The following is an 18,594-nucleotide window of genomic DNA, read 5'->3' as shown; positions in this document are numbered from 1 at the left end:
CAGGGAAAGAGCCCTTGTTCCACAAGGCTGGTTATGAACATTAGTAATATCTCAACTCTCCTTCCAGTCTGGTAACCTGAATCCTGTGTGTGAGGAGGCTGGACCCTGCTGGTCCCCTGTGTGTGAGGAGAGTGTCCATGTCCCCCTGTGACCTGAAACACTGCGCAGGCTGTAGAGCTCCACTCCGTCTCTGTGCAAGGGGCTGAGCCTTGTCTTTCATCTGAACCTGGCTGGACAGACGCGTCCCACACTGGTGCTGGATACAGCTCCGTGAAACTCCCTTGCTGAAGACGACCAAACTCCCTTTCTCCATTAATACTGACTGAACTGATCCTCACTCCATTAGTACTGACAGTCCAGAGGAGACAGCAAGACACAGCCCAGACATCTTCACACAGGCTGGATTGTCTCAAATACAAAATATTAACAATATAATCTTTAATATACAAACAAATTATTTTACCTTTGAAAATAAGCATTGACAAAAATTTCAAAATACAAAATTGCAATTTCAGAAAGTTAGAGTAAAATCCATGTTGCTGTCTGTCTGTGTTCTAGCCTGGAGAGACAAGAGACCAGGATCGTCTCCAGGAATCAGCAGAGGAGCCCCAGCAGACACACTGTCTCTCTCTCTCAGGTCTCTCCTCCTCCTCAGGACAGAGAGGGGGGCTCCCAGACTCTCACAGCATCCCCCTCACAGATCCAGCGGAGAGGTGATTCACAGTTTCGTGGATATACAGTTTTCCAATCCAGACTCCAATATCCACAGTTCCCAGAGTATCTCATATCAGCTGTGACCCTGTGAGAGAGGAGATCAGAGTCACTGAGCCAGTCTGCTCACCTCAACACACCAGCACCTCTCTCTCCAGCTCCCTCTGCTGTCTCAGAGAAGACCTCCTGTGAAAACTGTCCTGTTATTCCTCACATTGCTGTTGACACACAGGAGCTCAATAAGATTAACTCAGCAGAGTCCCCTGTCCAGGGAGACACATCTGTAGAAAACAAACAGCAGAGAGTTCAAGACACTGAAAATAGTCAGTGCAGCGATTCCACCAAACTGCAAATTAAACACCACCAGTACAGTCCAGGTCAGTGAGACTCTGATCACTCATTTTATTAGACAGTTTCTACTGATTCTCATCACTTTATAGCTGCTCCTCCCTTCAGCTTCCCTGAATTCTGAACTGAATTATTGTGATTCTGCACCCGAGTAAAAAGTCTTTGCTTTGTGTCTTTCAGTCCGTAAATCTAAATCTGAGTCTTTCTGGCAGTTTCACTCCTGAGATAAGAGACTCGGAGCTGTAGACACACGGCCAGTGTCCAGTTGACTCTGACAGAACCGACTTCAGTGGAGACAATATCAAAAGCCTGTGGTGTTGTGAGACGTGACCCCGAGATTTCTCTCTCGTGTACTGAGTGTATGTGAATCACAGGTGAGTCCAGGCTGTTATGTCTCTGAGATTATTTCCAGAAGACAAAGTGCTGGAGAGTCTCTCGATGGGGTTGAAGTGACACAGCTGGGAGGAGCTACAGCTGTGATGTTCAGGAGACTCTTGTCTGCAGAGACCTGGACTGAAACGTGTGGCTGAAGTCCAGTCCTCCTGCATGACAACACTGAGAGAGGATTTCTGACATGCGATGTTCCTCCTAAAACTGCACATTTTTTAAATCTATTTGTAAAATGCACTGTGGTCTTAAATCTGTGTTTACAGGAATTAATTGGAACTTCATTTTTGTCTGCTTATTCTGACTCAGTGCTGTGGAGTTTGTAAGAATCCTCATTCTATTTTGTTTCGTCTGTAATAGTGACCCAGTGACACCCTGGAAACTATTTATGTACCATCAAGTACCAAGTGGGCTTGACAAACACACAACACAAGACACAACACAACACACACACTTACACTTCCTTGTCCAGGTCTCTTCCATCAACCCATCTCCACTCAGATCCCAAGTCCTTCCTGCTCAGACCAATCCAGTAGTAATTGTCCTTTACTAGACGTCCCAGGAGCTCCTGCAGAGACACAGAGAGCAGGTCAGCTCACCCTGGACACCAGCACCAGTTCAGCTGGACTCCGGGTCAGCTCACCCTGGACACCAGCACCAGTCCAGCTACCTGAACACCTGATCACATCTTCCTACTCTTCACGAAAGAGAACAGACTCACAGTGAACACATACAGATTGACCTCAGCTCACATATCCAGCCTCATTAGCTGGATTCAGAGACAATCAGAACATGTGTTTCCCACCATCAGTGAGAGTCAAGACCAGGTTAGAGGTCTTTACTAGAGACCTTTCATTTCTACTGTTCCAGACAGTAACAATCAAGGGCAGTTGTGGATGTATAAACATCTCTTCATTACAGTACCTCAGCCATTTCTTGATTAATAATTCAAATCCATCAGTTCCTCTTCTAACCAGATATTTTCTATCTCTGTGTCTGAGTTTCCTTGGAAACGTGCAGCTGTGAGCAGGAAACAGCTGCTTTTCCAGAGTTAAACGTCCCGCTGATGGGGCTTGTCTGGGTAGCTGGTTCCACACTGTCACAGCCCTTCATGCCAGTGAGAGCAGCAGGAAAGGAGGTTGTGGGTCTGGTGTCAGCTGGGCAGTGTGTCTCCTGGGACAGGGCTGGTCTGAGATCAGAAACTGTATCTGAGCACACAGTGGGCATGATCTCACTGTGCCTGGTGTTGGGCAGCACTGCCTGTGAGCTGTAGAGCAGAGATCCATCCCCACACTCTCATCTCTCACACTGCTGCTCACTCTGCTCTGTTCACACACAGGCTGTACAGGGGAAACAGTCACTGCTTTTCAAACTCTGAAGGTGAGGACACTGATGAAGGGCTCATAAGGGGACTGATGAGGAACATTTATTTGAGAGGAATAATGAAGAGATTATAATTTTATTTGAAATATTAAATCGCTCCTTGTATTCTTGAATGGCTTTTCAGTGGAGTGTTTTAAAAAGTCTTTCTCACTCAGAGTGACAGCAGTGAATCTCTTGTTCTCACCAGTTCACTCTTGTCATCAATCACCAGCAGCTGAGCTCCCACTGACGAGCAGGACTGATTCGCAAACTCCCAGGATCTCTGGTCTGTAGAGACGTAGTAACATCTTCCACTGTCTCCCCCCTTCCATCCCTCTGGACAGCACTGCTGCTCTGTACAGACAGACACACAGGAATCACCTGGATCAATACTGACTGAGCCTCAGGGACTCCTCAGGACTCTCCTCTGTACAGACAGACACACAGGAATCACCTGGATTAATACTGGCTGAGCCTCAGGGACTGCTCAGGACTCTCCTCTGTACAGACAGACACACAGGAATCACCTGGATTAATACTGATTGAGCCTCAGGGATTCCTCAGGACTCTCCTCTGTACAGACAGACACACAGGAATCACCTGGATTAATACTGACTGAGCCTCAGGGATTCCTCAGGACTCTCCTCTGTACAGACAGACACACGGGAATCACCTGGATTAATACTGACTGAGCCTCAGGGATTCCTCAGGACTCTCCTCTGTACAGACTCTCTCAGTTCAGTTCAGTGACACTCAACCACTGAACTCCTGTACTGTTTCTCCTGGAGTCCTGCAGCACTGAGACTCACACTGACAGACGGGTCAATAGTGAGTCTCCACCTGATCGTCACTGACTGTGTAGAGAACAGCCCTGAGGCTCTTATCCTCATGTCTGAGAGTCTGTCTGTCTTCTCAAACACGTCTCTTACCAACAGCAGCATCTCCAGCTCCTACTGAGACCTGGAGTCAGGCTGCAGTCTGTCTCAGGAGAGTCCTGCACCAGCTGAGACTGGGATTTCTACACCCTCGTCATGTGATCTTACTTTCCCAGGAGTCACAGCTCTCGCCACACGCTGCAGCAGTCACTTCCTGTATTTTCACAATCAGTGTAGAACATCAACATGACAGAACTGTTCTGTGTCTCAGTTACACACATGAGGTGAGAATTCTGTCTCCATCACTACCAGTGTATGAGACAGTGCCCCCTGTGTGCTGGTGGAAGAGGTGCCCTGATGTGTACAGATGTTATAGGTGTGTACAGATGTGTACAGTCCTACTGAAGACCTGTCTGCTCTGTCAGCGCAGCTCCAGACCAACCTGAAGACCAGCTCTGTCCAAGAAACAGGTCTTCTCTCTCCTCTCTGCTGCTGTTTCACCCTGCAGACCTGTCACTCCGACACACACTCAACTCTCACTCCCACACACACTCAACTCTCACTCCTACACACACACTTCACTCTCACTCCTACACACACACACTTCACTCTCACTCCCACACACACACTCAACTCTCACTCCTACACACACTTCACTCTCACTCCCACACACACTCCACTCTGACTCCCACACACACTCCACTCTCACTCCCACACACACTTACTTCTCTTCCCAGTAGAAGGGTCCACACAGAACTTCTCCAGCTGTTTCCTGTATCTCTCAGCTTCACTCCTGTGTGTCTCAGATTTATTCTGGTTTCTCTCCAGCTCTGACTTCATCTCCTCCAGCTCCTTCTCCTTCTTCTCCAGTTTTCTCTCCCAGTCTGAGCTGTTCTGTTTCCACACTGCAGGTCACAGCCCCAGAACACACAACATCATTTAATCAACGAGATTCATCGTTCATTCATTATACTGAATATTGAATTGTAACTCTCTGTAAACATTATTTTAATTATATTGAATTATATGGCATCATTTCTGAATGAGGACATTCCCAACACACTAGGCTCTGTAATTACATATATACTGTAGACAGATCAGTTAAAATCCTGTTTGTACATATATTCTCAGTCTCATTAATAATACTATATGTTTCTCAACCTTTTCTGTGTGTTTATAGTGTGTTTGTACCTCTATTCTCTATAATCATGAGTCTTGTTCACTGCTATTTTCTGTTTTAGCTTGTGAAGACAAAACCACAACCTTCCCCACAGAGAAGCTCTGAATGACCAGAGGAACGTCACCATGGCAACGGGGCTCAAATACAGAATGACCTCAACACTTCACACTGCTACAGCCCTTCAGGAAACACAACTGTGGTGTTAAAAATACTTTCAGAAAAAATAAAACACTTCACTGGCCTTGTGCAATTAGGACTTTCAGGTCATGTGACTTGTAGTCTCTCCTTGTCTCAGGCAGTAAGAGAGCAGCTTGAGCCCAGCAGCTCACAGCCTGGAGCCACAGTCCTAAACAGCAGATATCCAGAGGCTGATCAGAGCCCAGAATATCTGGTATTGCTTCACACACTCATATATAAGAGAAGGGTGACTGCGTGTAATTCAGACATCAAAGCCATTTGATCACTGTAAGATTAGACACAGATTCACACAGGTCCATATGAAATGACAGGAGCGACTATCAGACTTACAGACTGTCCCCAGGGCAATGACTGTGACCAGTAAGACACACACTGTGACTCCCAGGCTGATGGACACACAGCTCCTACTCCTGGACTGTCCTGTCCAGGGAGAGAGGGAGACAGGTGAATTCTCCCCACAGACTGGACACAGCAGGACTCTGAGTGGCCGGGGAAGTGGAGCTCAAGCAGACACCCTGACTGGAGCTGCAGGGTGTCACTGGGACTGACTGTGGAGGAGGGGTGTGAGCAGCTGAAGGCTCAGAGTGAGACACTTCAGGAGGGGGGCTGACAGAGGCGTCTCCTCACACCAGAGCTGTGAAGAGGTCATGTGACTGACCACTGAGGAGTGAAAATACACCGTGGTCAGAGTGAAGACCCACTGGTGCAGACTGACTGACTGAGAGAGATCACAAAGAGAGTCAGATAGAAACAGCCAAGGAGACCAGGAAACACAAAGAATAAAATGTCAGGCATGAACAGATCAGATATAAAGGTGAAATAGTGCAGCAGAGCAGACACACACTGTCAGTATGCAGGTGTGTTGACCTTTCACTGCGTCAGTTAGCTGATCAGGTCTTTCATTCTGTCTTGTTGTGTATCAGTGAGTCGCTGTCAGAGTCACAGACAGACGACAGTAAGTCAGAGTTTATCAGTGTGTTACAGAACCAGTGTATCAGAGTATAACTGTGTGAGTGTATCAGAGTGCTACTGTGCTTGTGTTAAGTGTCTCAGCATCTCAGTCTCTCAGTGCATCAGCTCTGTACTCACTGGTCTGCTCTCCTCCTGGCTCTCTCTCTGCTCTCCTGGTCACAGTCTCGTACACGTCCTGTGCTGGTTTCTGTAGCCCAGTGTAAACGCTGTCTGTGTCCATCTGACTGTATTAGCAGAGTCCAGTGAGACAGCTGGGCACTGAGTCACACTGAGTCTCTGTCAGGTCAGAGTGACACTAAAGCACTGGATAGCAAACAGGAACTCAGAAACCCCTCCTCCTCCTCTCCTTCTTCCTCATTCTCTCTCTCTCTAACCCTCTGAGACAGAGAAATGTCTCCAGACACACTAGACTGAGAGGGAGAAGGACACAGAGACACCATCACACTCACAGAGGCACAGTGTGAGAGAGCCAGAGAGACAGCAGGAGAAAGACAGTGTCTGGTCACTCTCCCAGTGCAGCGTCAGTGTCCTGTACTGCCCAGCAGCACAACCTGTCTCTCTGGACTCTGTCCAGCCCAGTAGCAGGAGGTGTGTTCCCAGTGTGTTCCTGGATAGTGTCTGTGAGGCTGACAGTCAGATCCAGTCCCGACTCCAGCAGGGAGCTGTGTCAGCATGCGCAGGAACAAGAGACACCTGAGACTCCACAGCCAAAACGTTGTGTTTCTTCTCTTCTCTTTCAGCAGGAATAAAACTTTACCTGTTCCTCTGCAGCCTGCAAACACTGTGATCAGCTGTAAGTCTCAGGCCAGGCTGCCTGCACACTGACAGTCACACTAAGAGAGAGTGAGCACCAGTGGTAAGAGTCTCTTGTTCTTGAAGAGATGAGAATGAAGAAGGTGACTCTCAAACACACTCTTTTCCCTGTGAGAAGGACATGATGGACTGTTAGACTTACAGATCCCCACGACAGCGACTGCAGCCAGCAAGAGGCACACTGTGACTCCCAGAGCAATGAGCAGACCCCTCCTGCACCTGGGCTGGGCTGAGACAGAGAGAGAGACGGGTTAATGAAGAAACTCTGACCGCCTGGCACACAGCTGGGGAGGGTGAGGAGGAGACACAGCTCCCCTCCTGCGCTGTGGTCAGAGTGGGGTCAGACTTCACATGAACGAGAGCTCTGGGCAGTGAGAGAGAAAATACTGCAGAAAACCAAACCACAAGACAACAAACAGGAAACTACAGTTGTGTCAGCTTTCTATAGAAGAAGGGTTACAAACAGATAAATGATATAAATACAGTTATGTGCAGTCACATTTATTTGTCTCTATAACAATATGTGCAATGTAATTAAGAAACTAGTGGTTGTGCACAAGTTTAAGGCATCTTAGACACACTGAGGAGTTACAGGATATGTCTGTTCTGAGCATCTTCACTCAGAGACTCCACAGGTTTCTTACTGTATAAAACACATCCACACAGAAGAACAGTGAGAAACGAGAGCATTCAGTAGTTAGGAGCTCACTGATCCAGGAGCTCACCCAGCTGTGTCCTGAGAGAAGCCAGGGTATCGGCTTCAACACCACAGCAGGAAAGCTCATCCCAGACTCCCACAGCTGCTCTGGAGTCAGAAGAGCTTCGACTTAATAATACAGCTGAGTTTGGGAGGGAAGAAACCCAGCTTGGAATGTGCAGTCAAACACCTGATCACATCTCAAGGTCACCTGCACACGAGCTGCCAGTGTTAAGTGTGAGTAACTCAACCATCAAACCCACAAATAAGATCCCATGGACTCTGTGTCAGGTGTTCCTCACCAGAGCCCACTTTCTGGACTGGGAAACACAGATCTGCCAGGACTAACTGTTTAAATTCAGTGGAATCTTCCTGTGAAGATGTCAGACATGTCTACAATATGACCTGATCACTCACTACAATAACAGGCTCTCACCAAGAAAGAGAAGAACAGAAATTGCCTTTTGAGATGGCTCTATACAGTATGGTATTCACAGCTATTTCAGGAAATGACATCATGGAGAATTAGAGGACAGATTCGCAGAAGTGAGGGAGGTCTTGACTGCTGCCCGGCCTCCTAAACTTTCATTAACACTCAATATGTGATCCTGCTGTAACACACTGTCATGACATGAATATTTTTCACTAACGTTTGACCACAGTGTTCCAGTGCAGCAGACAGACAGTATCACAGTGTTGCAGTGCAGCAGACAGACAGTATCACAGTGTTCCAGTGTCAGAGGCAGCTGTGGGGGTCTGTACTCACTGTGGGGGGATCCTGGCTGTGCTGGAATAGTGGTGATGGTTGGGCTCCTCTGTCCCTGTATGTTAGTGAATTTGATGTCAGCGTAGGTCACATCTTCAGCCATGGTGTCTCACTGTCTCAGCATCTTTAAATTGTCTCGTCACGCTATACTTCCTCTCTGCACAGAGACAGAAGGAAGGGTACTGAATGAGGAAGAGTCAGAAGGAGGAGTTTTCTCAGTTCCTGTTTTTGTGACTCAATGCCCCCTTCTCATTTCAAACCTTTCTGCAGTTCTAATCCTGTAACATACAGTTGGAACATAAAATATCCTCCATTTAAGTTCCACACATTTGATTCTACATGTTAACATAATAAATTAGTTCTATTTAGACAGATCCAAGACTTTTTGAAAACCATTTGCTGCTTCTACAGTGTTTACTAATCCTATTAGTTTGGCATCAAGGGCAACCTGACTAGTTTACTAACTGGACCAGAAAGTAGATCACTGACATAAATCAGGAAGACCAGCAGAAACTCCACTAATTACATCATCCTAATAAGAGAACTGACCTCTCATCTGTGCTCTCTGTTTAATAACCAATTCTCAATCCAAACACAATCGAAAGCCTTCTGAAAATCTAACCATACCAGATCATCCTCTCTGTGGTCCATTCCTGATGCTGGCTGTGTGAAGATCTCTAGGATGTTGCTCAGACAAGTCCTGCCTCTTCTGAATCTGTGCTGACTGGTCCCCAGTATCTGACTTCCACACAGGTGAGCCTCTACTTTACTGAAGAGCCTGTTAAAGTTTCTAGATCTCGATCTTCAGCATCAGCTGTTCATTTTGAGGAAATGTCTTCTGACAACCAGCCTCCTCCTCTCATCACTAGACAGGCTGTTCTCTGCTTTACAGACAAGTACAGTCAGTCAGTGATCTCACCTGTTGGTGAACTAACTGCAGTCTCAGGGGTGATGTAGAGTTATTCTTCTAGGGCAGCACATCTCTGATAAAACACTGCGTGTAAGTGATCACACTGAAATAAAGGTATATCAATCCAGTCAGGTCCAAACAGTCAGAGGAGTCCTGTCCCATCGCCAGTGACTCTGACACAGAGCACAGTAAATGCTCCGTCACACTGCAACAGTCATTCAGTTGTCAACTGTAGTGACTTTCTAACTCTGGTGTAAGGAAACTGCAGCACGTGTCTTGGTCAGTCATTGAGAAACAGACCTGTAACTTCCTCATCCAGCTCAGTACCTCGCACGGAGAAGATCTAGAAACAAATTAAAACAACTCTCGGATGAAGTGCATGAGACTTATATTTCTAGCATTGCAGACAAAAACATAGCCTGTACACAAAAGCGAAACAGCGAGGTGTCTGCTTACTCATGTGAAGGATCTGTGTTTGAATCTATTTCATCAGCAAAAGAAATAAAAGCTGCTATAATACGATACTCAAATTCACACCAGCAGCTGCGGTTCTTTGTTCCATGACTGAGTATCACAGTATTATTTACACACACTCATCTAGTGCATGTTAGTATAAATGCAGTTATAAATCTGCAAACTATCATTTATTTGTCAGGGACTTTCAGTTCTATACAGACACGAGACAGACAGTTTGCCGTCCTGTGTCCACATGGCCTCTATATGAACTTACTGATGAGATGAACTGAAAGGTTCTGATTCAGAGCTGCAGTTCGTGACCATTGGACCAGCAGCACTGCTGAGCTCTCAGCGCCGCACTGAGCACAGGGTCAGCTGCTCTGCTGCTCTGTTCCGGACGCTGTTGTGTTGCAATTGAGCTCAGAGCTGGAGCCAAACTCCAGACAGCGCTGTACTGGACACTCCAGTAGACCAGCAGGCCTGCAGCCCTACACAGCACCAGCTGTCACCAGCCAGTGGAGGCTGAGATCGATACTAACTGACCAGGCTGCTGCTTTTCCCCGCAGGGCCTGACGTCTACCCCCTCCTCTCCAGCAGCTCTCCCCTGGGGAGAGTCTCTCCTGCAGCTTCCCGAGAGGAGACTGGGGTCCCAGACGCAGGAGCTGGAGGATGGGGGCTGCGTCTGCTGTCTCTGCCTGCAGGAAGCTGGAATAACAGCAGCCACGAAAAACAGAAATTAAATTAAAATTCAAGATGTGCCAGAACACTTCTTCCCACTCATAGATTAAGAACAGCATTGTAATAAGCATTCAGTTAGAAGACATTTTAATAAACATCACAGCTGTAATAAAGTGTTAGTCTTAGCTCTAGCTGAGGTGTCTTTGGGAGAAGCTGCTGTAGGAAACAGGAGAAACTGTGCAGAGCTCACCTGGAGACTTGGGGGACATGAGTCTCTTTTCAGTTTTCAACAAAGCTTGTGAATTCTCTCCAGCCTGGTTCCAGCCTTCAGCTCCTCCTCTGAGCTGGGATGATGATCACATGTAGAAGAGTGAGGAGTGGGGTTAGTAGTGGGGTTAGGGAGTGGACATGCCATCAGCATCTGAACTCAGAGGAGGAGCTGAAGACACTTCCCCGACATGTTGTCGATACCAGAGCAGCAGGCAGTAAAACTCTCCCTCACTGTCACTGGGGCCGCGACTCCTGGCCGAGCTCCGGAGTGAGAGAGCTGGAGAGAAACGAGACGCAGAGAAAACACTGAAACTTACCTCTCGACTGGTACATGGTCCCGCCAGACTGACTGAACATGTGATTAAGAGCACAAAACTGAAAAAAGTGATGTTTGTTAGTCTCGAATTACAAGTACATTCCAAGAACAGTAGCAACACATCACGGAATTGTTGCGGATTTAAAACTGGACGTTCCTGACTTTCAGCTAGTGAGTATCGAGCGATTTTGTGTTGTTTGTGTTTGATTAGCAAGATGGCGGCGGTAACTCCTCGTTTGCATGTATTAAAATCAGTCGCTGTATTTTAATGAGCTGATTTGCATTTGTCTTGTTAATATGAACTAGAAAATTTGTTTTTGGCTAGAATTGTTTTTTTTTATTTTTAAGGTTTTTAATGTTTGAACTGAATTAAAACACTCAATTTGTTTTATTGCGGAAAAAGTGATTTTCTGTTGTTTTTTGTAAGATGTTTGTAATTCTTATTTGCATACAATTTGCATTTATTAAAATCGAGCACTAGTTACTTGTATTTTAATGAGTTATTTGTATATGTGTTAATATTAAATAAAAAACAATTCGTGTGAAAATAACGTTATTTTTTTAAGTTTACTGTGTGAACTTTGTTAGTAAGATGTCGGCGTTAACACTCTCATATGTATTAAAATTTGTATTAAAATCGGTTGACCAGTCACTTGTATATTGATAACTTCTGTTTTAATGATTTATATTTTTTGTTGTTTATGTTTTGTTATTTTTTGCTCTGGAAAGCGTTTTCACTCGAGTGCTTTTTGGTTTCTAAAATGTATGTTTACACTTGTACTGAACACAAATACATTTTAAATTTATTTTACTTCTGGCTTATTTGTCTTTTTTAGAGAATGTATTTTAAAAAACTTGGTTGCTGTCTTTCAAATTGTGTTACCTAAAAATGTAAATATCTTAGGAAAATTGAAACAAAAAATGGGTATCTATCCAATATTCTAATTAACAATTAATATTCTGGTTATGCTAATTTTCTATAATGAGAAAAAAATGTTTATGTATCAAGTGAATTAATGTTCATTAGTATTAATCAAATCTTACCCGGGGCTGGTCTGGGAGATGGGCTTCTGCGATTGGGCTAAACGTCTTGTCAATCATAGAAAGACAACCCTGAAGTATTGCATCACTTTTGGGGGTGTGGTGATTTGATTGACAGGTTCTTCAACCAATCAGAATTGAGAAAATTGGTTTTTATCCCATAACCGAAGTGGTGCCTCAAACTGACCAATCAGCTGAGAGCAAAAATCTTGGAGGTGGGCTCTAATCTAAACATTTTGATTGGTTGGTGTGACGTCATCGTTTGAAGACACCCCCTCATGAATAATGCGACACCCCTACTTAAATATATGACACACCCCTCATGAATATTCACTGAGGGCGGTGCTCTGTCCTCGTTTTGTTTGGTTTTAATGTTTAATATTTTTGATATAATGAAATAATGTTACAAAGAAAACAAGTAAGACAGAAGAAAAACATCTTTATTAAGTTTTGCAAGCATACAAATCAAAGACAGTTGGCAATAATGAAACAAAAACACAGAGTGAGTTACAGAATCACAAGTAACGGCGTCCGGGATGACGAGTTCCTGTCCAGCGCCAGCAGTCTGGTCAGTGCGGGATGGGCCCTGTGCGGGCGGCAGGGACAGCAGCCAGGGGAGACCTGAAACACAAGACTAGCAGGTAAGAGCTCGGAGTTCAGCCCTGAGCAGCAGCGCAGCGACAGTCATCAGACAGGAGTGAGGAGCTGCGCTGGCGGAGGGGCTCAGGGAATCACTCGGCAGTACAGCGCAGCTCGCTTTGCGGAACACGGGCTCGTCCCACTGTCGGGAGAATGAATTTGGAATAAAAAGGGCTCAAGACCTCCAGACCGTGTCCTTACCGTCACGAGAAATGTTATCCCGCTTTAATTTCGATTCAGATTTAGGAACCATATGAAGTTTTATTTATTTCAACGTTCAATCACTACACATCCGCCAGGAAGTTGATCAAGACGCGGTTTGTTCACATCGCGGTGCCGTTCAGTTTGCCCCTGAGCACAGGTCCCTCAGTTCCACAGCAAATCATGTCAACCCCCTGCACTGTTAAATACAGCAAGACTCGTCCTAGATCTGCACCCAGTACCCCAGCAATGAGCCACAACTTTATAGTCAAGCAATGTTTATTCATGAACAGGAGACGATGAATAACAAACAGAATAAAACAGTTTATTTTTGGAATTGCATACATTTGATCACATTCAAGCACAGCCAGTTCAATGCTGTCATTTCTAGTGACAGTAAAGACTGGGAAACATGTGGGTGAAGCTGCCTTTGAGCCAGTAACTGCCTGCAGTCTGGACCCAGTCAGCTCAATATTCTTAGCAGCTCAAGTTGTCTATTCTTGTGGTTTTGATTTTCTTCAGCCTGTAAAATGCTGCTCTGGAGGATTTAAATGTGGAGACTGGCCTGGCCAGTACAAGACTGTCCACTGTTTCCACCTGCTGACCTCCAGACTGAGCTGTTCCCGCAGAAGACAGTGAGGTGTAGCTGACAAGTCCAGCAACAAGTTCAGTGTTCTGGTTTTACATCTTAAATGATTGAGAATATCAGTATTGATATAGAAACAAGTACATAAGATGGAGTTCTAGACAACTACAGAATATGCCTGAGGAATTGTACATGTCAGACTTCCACATTAGTGCAGATGACTTCAGTGCTGCAGCTGTAGTGAAGGAGTGTCAGTGTGATGTCAGGGTGTGGAGGTCTAAGCCAACTCACCCTGTCAATCAGATTCTCCTCAATTTGGAAATCATAATCTCAGACCTCTGAGAGTGTGGATGAACAGCAGGAATAGTGGTGAATTAATCTTCACCATGTCATATGGTCTGACATATTGGGACACATTAACATTACGTGCATTTCAGAGTGTAAACCAGTAAATGAGCTCACTGTACTCTGTGTCATAATTGAAGATGAGGTATTCCCTGTTCTTGAGATGCTTTTACTTGAAGACATTTATTTAGCATGATACAGAGCTGGATTGAGATCTGCAGACACACTTGACCAGTTTCTGTTTTCTCCTGATGAGCTCTTTGGTTGCACTGACTGGATGCTTTGGTCATTGTCATGCTGCATGGTGCAGCACTGTCCAGTAAGTATGGAGCCTTTTCTGCTGCATCAGAGACCCTGTTTCTGTAAACCTCAGAAATCACTCTGCTGCTGCCATCATTAGCTACATCCTCAATGAAGATGAGTGACCCAGTCTGAGACATTCTTGCATCCCCAGGCCATGACATTCCCTCCACCAGGCTTCAGCATGCGCTCAGAGGACAGAGATGACAGGTTCAGGTGTGGAGAAAGAAAGGAGCTGCAGATGCTCCAGAGAACAGCACCTCCTGTGAGAGTCATGGCCTGGCCTGGGGAGATCAGGAGGAGACTCCTTCACCTGTCTGTCTCCATCAGCACTAGTGTACTGGGTCACTGAAGCTCAAACCTGAAGGCTGTGGACTCAGAGCTGAGAGCTCCAGCAACACCTCAATGTCCTCTGTGCTCAGATGGAGATCACATGTACAGGAGTAGGATTAGAGGTGGTGTTAGTTAGGGACCATACATGTCATCTACATCTCAGCGGATACACATCAAATATTCAGGTGTTGTAGCTTTGAGTCAGTTTGTAATGCAACCAAGGAGGTCATCAGGAGAATAACTGTAGAAACACCTTAAGTTGTTGGGTCTAATGCCTGGATTTCAACCCTATTGACAGAAGGATAAACAATTGAAGTATGATCACCTGAAGACTAAATAAGAACTTGGTGGCAACAGCAAAGCATCTCAGATGATTACAGAGGGCAGTGAGCTCAATGGGTCTCAGACCTCAGGCAGTTCCTGTCTCAGAGGGATATACAAGCACATCCTCTTCTACACTCTGAAATGTATTTAAAGTGAATGTGTCCCAGTAACTTCAAAATAGAAAGTTGAACATTTTTGTTATTCTAATATGATCAAATGTATGCAGAGAATTACCACAGAATAAAACCATGATAATATTTCTGTTCTAATCACAAGAATAAATTGCTTGACTGTAAAGTTGACTCATTGCAGTACTGATGGAGGACACTGTCCCTTTCCAATGAAAACCTGCATTTTCCAGTGTCCCACAGTATCAATACACCTTGACATAAGGGGCTGACTGACAGGGATTCATGTGCTTTGTTCATATTCAGTGCTGTTAAAATTCTTCCACTGGACCATGAAAAAGATCGGAGTGTCTTGGGGTGGGAGTGCAGCTGAGGCTGTTGGTGAAAGGAGATTGTTCAGCTGTAGGAAAAACCTGCTGTTTGAATGTGCTCCGAGTGGAGAGGAGTGTCAGTGTGGAGCTGCAGAGGAACAAGTAGGGGAGAATTCCACACTGAGAAGAACATTTATTCTGGCTCTGGAGATTTCTTCATGTGTGAGACAACAGCTACAATTGTCCTTAACACTGTCACTGCAGAGTCCTGATATCTGAATCATGTTCACGTACTAACTGCAGGATTCAGACTCACTCCACATCATCAGAAAACATGTCCTTCCCCTGCGACAGTCGAGTTCACCCCAACACAAGCGCAGGAGAGCTGCTGTGTGGTTTGGATGCTGTCAGAAAGCAGGCGAGGGGCAGGAACCATTAACATTCATCACAGGAGAGTGTATAAACCAGAGAAACTAAACTGGTTTAGTAATGAGTGCTGAGAATGAGGTTTAGTAACTGTTTGGGCTTGATGTAGTGAGGTAATGGGTTGAGCACAGGTGTAGAAGTGATTGCTTTCAGTCTCAGAGCCTCTTCAGACTCCTGTTCTGTCTCAAGGTGTCCTGTTTCTCTGCAGCCTGATGGCCTCCCAACACACAGACACCACTCCACAGCCAGAACCATTTTCTTGTTTTCTTTCCAGTGTGGAGTTGACACCTGCTTGTTCCTTATTTGTGTTCCCTGTGAGCAGCATTGCCTTGAGGTGAATGAAGAGCATGAGTGGGCAGTGCAGTGTCAGTGTGGGAGCCCATCCTGTCTCAGGGTATTGCAGTGTGAAGGTGGGACCTTGATACTGGAATCAGAGCTACTTGCAGCTTCTCCAGTCCACTGCATTACAGTGTAGCTGCTCCCAGTGCTGTTGAATTGATAATTAGCAGGATCAGCAGTAATTAAGCAGCTGGTTGAGTCAGATTACTGCAGTGGAGTGCACTGGAAGGGCTGCAAGCTGAGTAGCTCCGAATATGTAATATTTGTGTGCGTCAGCAGTGAAACTGCATGTTGATTGGTGGAGGGCTGAGCGGGAATAACGGTCACTCGGGGTCACAGGTCATAGTGAATGTAGGAGCTAACGGGTTCGGAGTTACAGGTGAAATAAAGAGTTTGTTCGAGTGTCACATCGTCGTCCTGGGTTGTTAATTTCTACACTATACGTGTACGAGAAACAAGACAGAATAAAAGTAAATTTCTCCTCAAATGTTTTTTAATTTTATGTTTAACTGTCCCTGTTAGAGGATTTTTGGTCTCTCGTGTCCCTGTTTGAAAACTCGCTGTTTAGCAGCAGAGACGAGCAGCTCCGGGATCCGCCGCCCCTATTGGCCGAGTCTGAATGAGAAGGCAGGTGCGGTCAGTCTGCAGTTAGACTTCAATCCGCGGCTGTTTAGTCGCTTCTCTGCCTTTAAATAGCGAGTTTGCAAACAAAAAGTTTTCAAATTTACCGTTTAGCTGGAGCGGGATCCTGGGCGGCGGCTGTCGGCTTTTCTCGGTCCGAGTGGAAAATGTCATAAAATGGGGCTGGAAAAGTAAATTAATTTCGAAACTTTTGTCGGAGCTGCCGGACGGGCTGTAGGACTTGTGGCTTCGACTCTCTGGAGAGAAACGTGGTATTAAAATCGTGCTTCAGCTTCTTTAAACTGCTACTTTTATATTTTGTGTTTTTACCTGCACAATTACGCTTTTTCTCGTTTGTATTCCAGGCTTCTGCAGGATCCTGGCGCGGCTCCGGGCTTTAAACGGCGGCTGTCGGGTCCTTCTCGGCGTGGAGACCTGAGCGCAGACCCACCCGTGTACCGAGTGACCGGAGCTCCGCGGCGGATTCACAGGCGAGTCCGAGTCTCTTCTTCCTAGAGGCCGAGAGAGACCCGGTCAGGAAAGCGCAGCTTCAGGACTCGTTTAGGACTGAAAACCACTTTCACAGGGGCTTCGTCTCTCTTACCGGTATCGACTCACTGTGCAGCTGCAGGTCCGGCTGGGTTTTCTTTCTCCGGAGCCGGTTTGCATGAAGACGCGCCGACCGGTCCGTTTAGCTTGAACTGGGGGAAACTGGTAACTCGAGTTACCGGTAACTGACCGCAGGAAACTGGAGCCCAGCCGTGTGAGACCCGGTGTGAAAACCGAAACCCCCGGTGTGAGGAGAGAGAGAAACCGCTTACCTTGCTCTCGAAACGCCGGCTGTCCTGCTGTAAAGGTTAAAGTGAGAGAGTTAAAACATTTAAAATGCATTTCTCGTAGAAAAAGTTGCTGCTTTTGTTAAAACCTGTAAAAAAATTAATGCATGTTTTTTTTTTCCGGCAGCCGAGCAAAGCGCCTGTACCGGGAGAGCAGCGGGGTACCAGCCGCCTCTCCCCCAGCCAGCGAGCCGCCGGAGTCCCCCCACCTCCCCTGACCCCAGCCTGCACGGGCCTGGAGCACAGACCCGCCCCTATTTATAACGTGAACCCCCTGATGAGCGCGAAAAGGACAACAGAGGTAGCAAAATAAGAGACACCGGGGACCGAGATGGAAATGTGTGGATACCTGCTTAATAACACTGCTGTATAGTGTCATTGTTTTATGCTTTATATCCTTATTTGCTGTAATAAACTGCTGTGAGTGTTAATTGGTTAATTGATTATTCTGGGGTGTGGGAGGGTGGGGTACAGGGGTGTAGAGAGTCGTGAATCGGGTCCCCCTGTGAGCAGCCACTCCAAGCGGTTTGCTGCGCTACTGTCTCCGGGCACCGGGCTGTCGTGGTCGGGGAGTCGGGAGCCGCTGGTCTGGGCCTAGACTGCAGCCTCATCCCCGGCCTCGATTAGAGCCCCGCCGCCCGAGGACACTCGCAGCCCGGCAGGTGAAGGATGACGCTCCGCGCTGCTGAGGGAACGTGTCCCTTCACCATGGTGACTGAGACAGGGGGTGTGGCTGTGCTGAAGGGCGGGGTTCAGTGTTAATAGTGTCTAATCAGCGTGTGGGAGAGGTGGGTGTAAGAGCAGCCAATCAGAAGTGGACAAGTTCAGATAAATATCAGCAGAGCCAGGCGGGTCTCGAACCCGGGGTGGAGATGTGGAAGAGTTGGGGTTTAGCAGAGTGAGCTATACTTCCTGTCGAATCTGGAGTAACTTATCTGACAAAATGTCAGTAAATGGGGAAAAAAATAAAAAGGTATCAATACTAAAAGTAGTATCTCTCCTCATCTACTGTGTTTTGGGTTTTACAAGAGCATCTTTGTGGGATTGAACCAAGGTCTGAAAAATTTCAGCACCACCAAAAATAAAAAATCCTGAGCTGAGAGCAGGACCCCCTTCTGTAATAAAGACAGAGCAGAAGCACAGCTGGACTGCAGGAGCCACTGCACAACTGCAGCTCAGATGAAGTGAATTGATGATGTTTGTGAAGATGGAGGAGAGTTGGAGC

At 46.3% G+C, this 18,594-nt stretch overlaps 1 protein-coding gene and 1 long non-coding RNA gene across 11 annotated transcripts; one reads left to right on the top strand and one right to left on the bottom strand.

Annotated features, from left to right (window-relative positions):
• Nucleotides 1-423: 423 nt before the first annotated feature.
• LOC148640481 (killer cell lectin-like receptor subfamily B member 1B allele B) lies at nt 424-16,768 on the bottom strand. 7 transcript variants are annotated; one of them, XM_088620197.1, is made up of 8 exons: nt 16,641-16,768; nt 8,937-9,190; nt 8,310-8,466; nt 6,989-7,075; nt 4,409-4,588; nt 3,014-3,162; nt 1,905-2,014; nt 424-799 (listed from the first exon to the last, which is right to left on the bottom strand). In XM_088620197.1, the coding sequence occupies exons 3-8, from the start codon at nt 8,410-8,412 to the stop codon at nt 652-654; spliced, it is 777 nt and encodes a 258-aa protein (XP_088476323.1). In that variant the 5' UTR covers nt 8,413-8,466; nt 8,937-9,190; nt 16,641-16,768; the 3' UTR covers nt 424-651. The 7 variants fall into 7 exon arrangements, with proteins under 7 accessions (XP_088476323.1, XP_088476322.1, XP_088476320.1 ...); XM_088620194.1 differs by lacking the exon at nt 424-799 and adding an exon at nt 814-1,601; XM_088620195.1 differs by lacking the exons at nt 424-799; nt 8,937-9,190; nt 16,641-16,768 and adding exons at nt 814-1,601; nt 9,229-9,719.
• On the top strand, nt 12,395-17,800 carry LOC148640480 (uncharacterized). Of its 4 annotated transcripts, none has more exons than XR_015930477.1 (3): nt 12,395-12,621; nt 16,899-17,024; nt 17,497-17,800. It is a non-coding gene; the product is annotated as an uncharacterized LOC148640480 (long non-coding RNA). The 4 variants fall into 4 exon arrangements; XR_015930478.1 differs by lacking the exon at nt 12,395-12,621 and adding an exon at nt 16,648-16,724; XR_015930479.1 differs by lacking the exon at nt 12,395-12,621 and adding an exon at nt 16,676-16,805 and having other exon boundaries at nt 16,899-17,389.
• Nucleotides 17,801-18,594: the final 794 nt, after the last annotated feature.

The sequence above is a fragment of the Lepisosteus platostomus genome, chromosome 25 (assembly GCF_059453375.1).
Source record: "Lepisosteus platostomus isolate fLepPlt1 chromosome 25, fLepPlt1.hap1, whole genome shotgun sequence".
NCBI lineage: Eukaryota > Metazoa > Chordata > Actinopteri > Semionotiformes > Lepisosteidae > Lepisosteus > Lepisosteus platostomus.
Note: the sequence above shows the minus strand (reverse complement) of the source record. Positions and strands in the feature narration are given on the sequence as shown.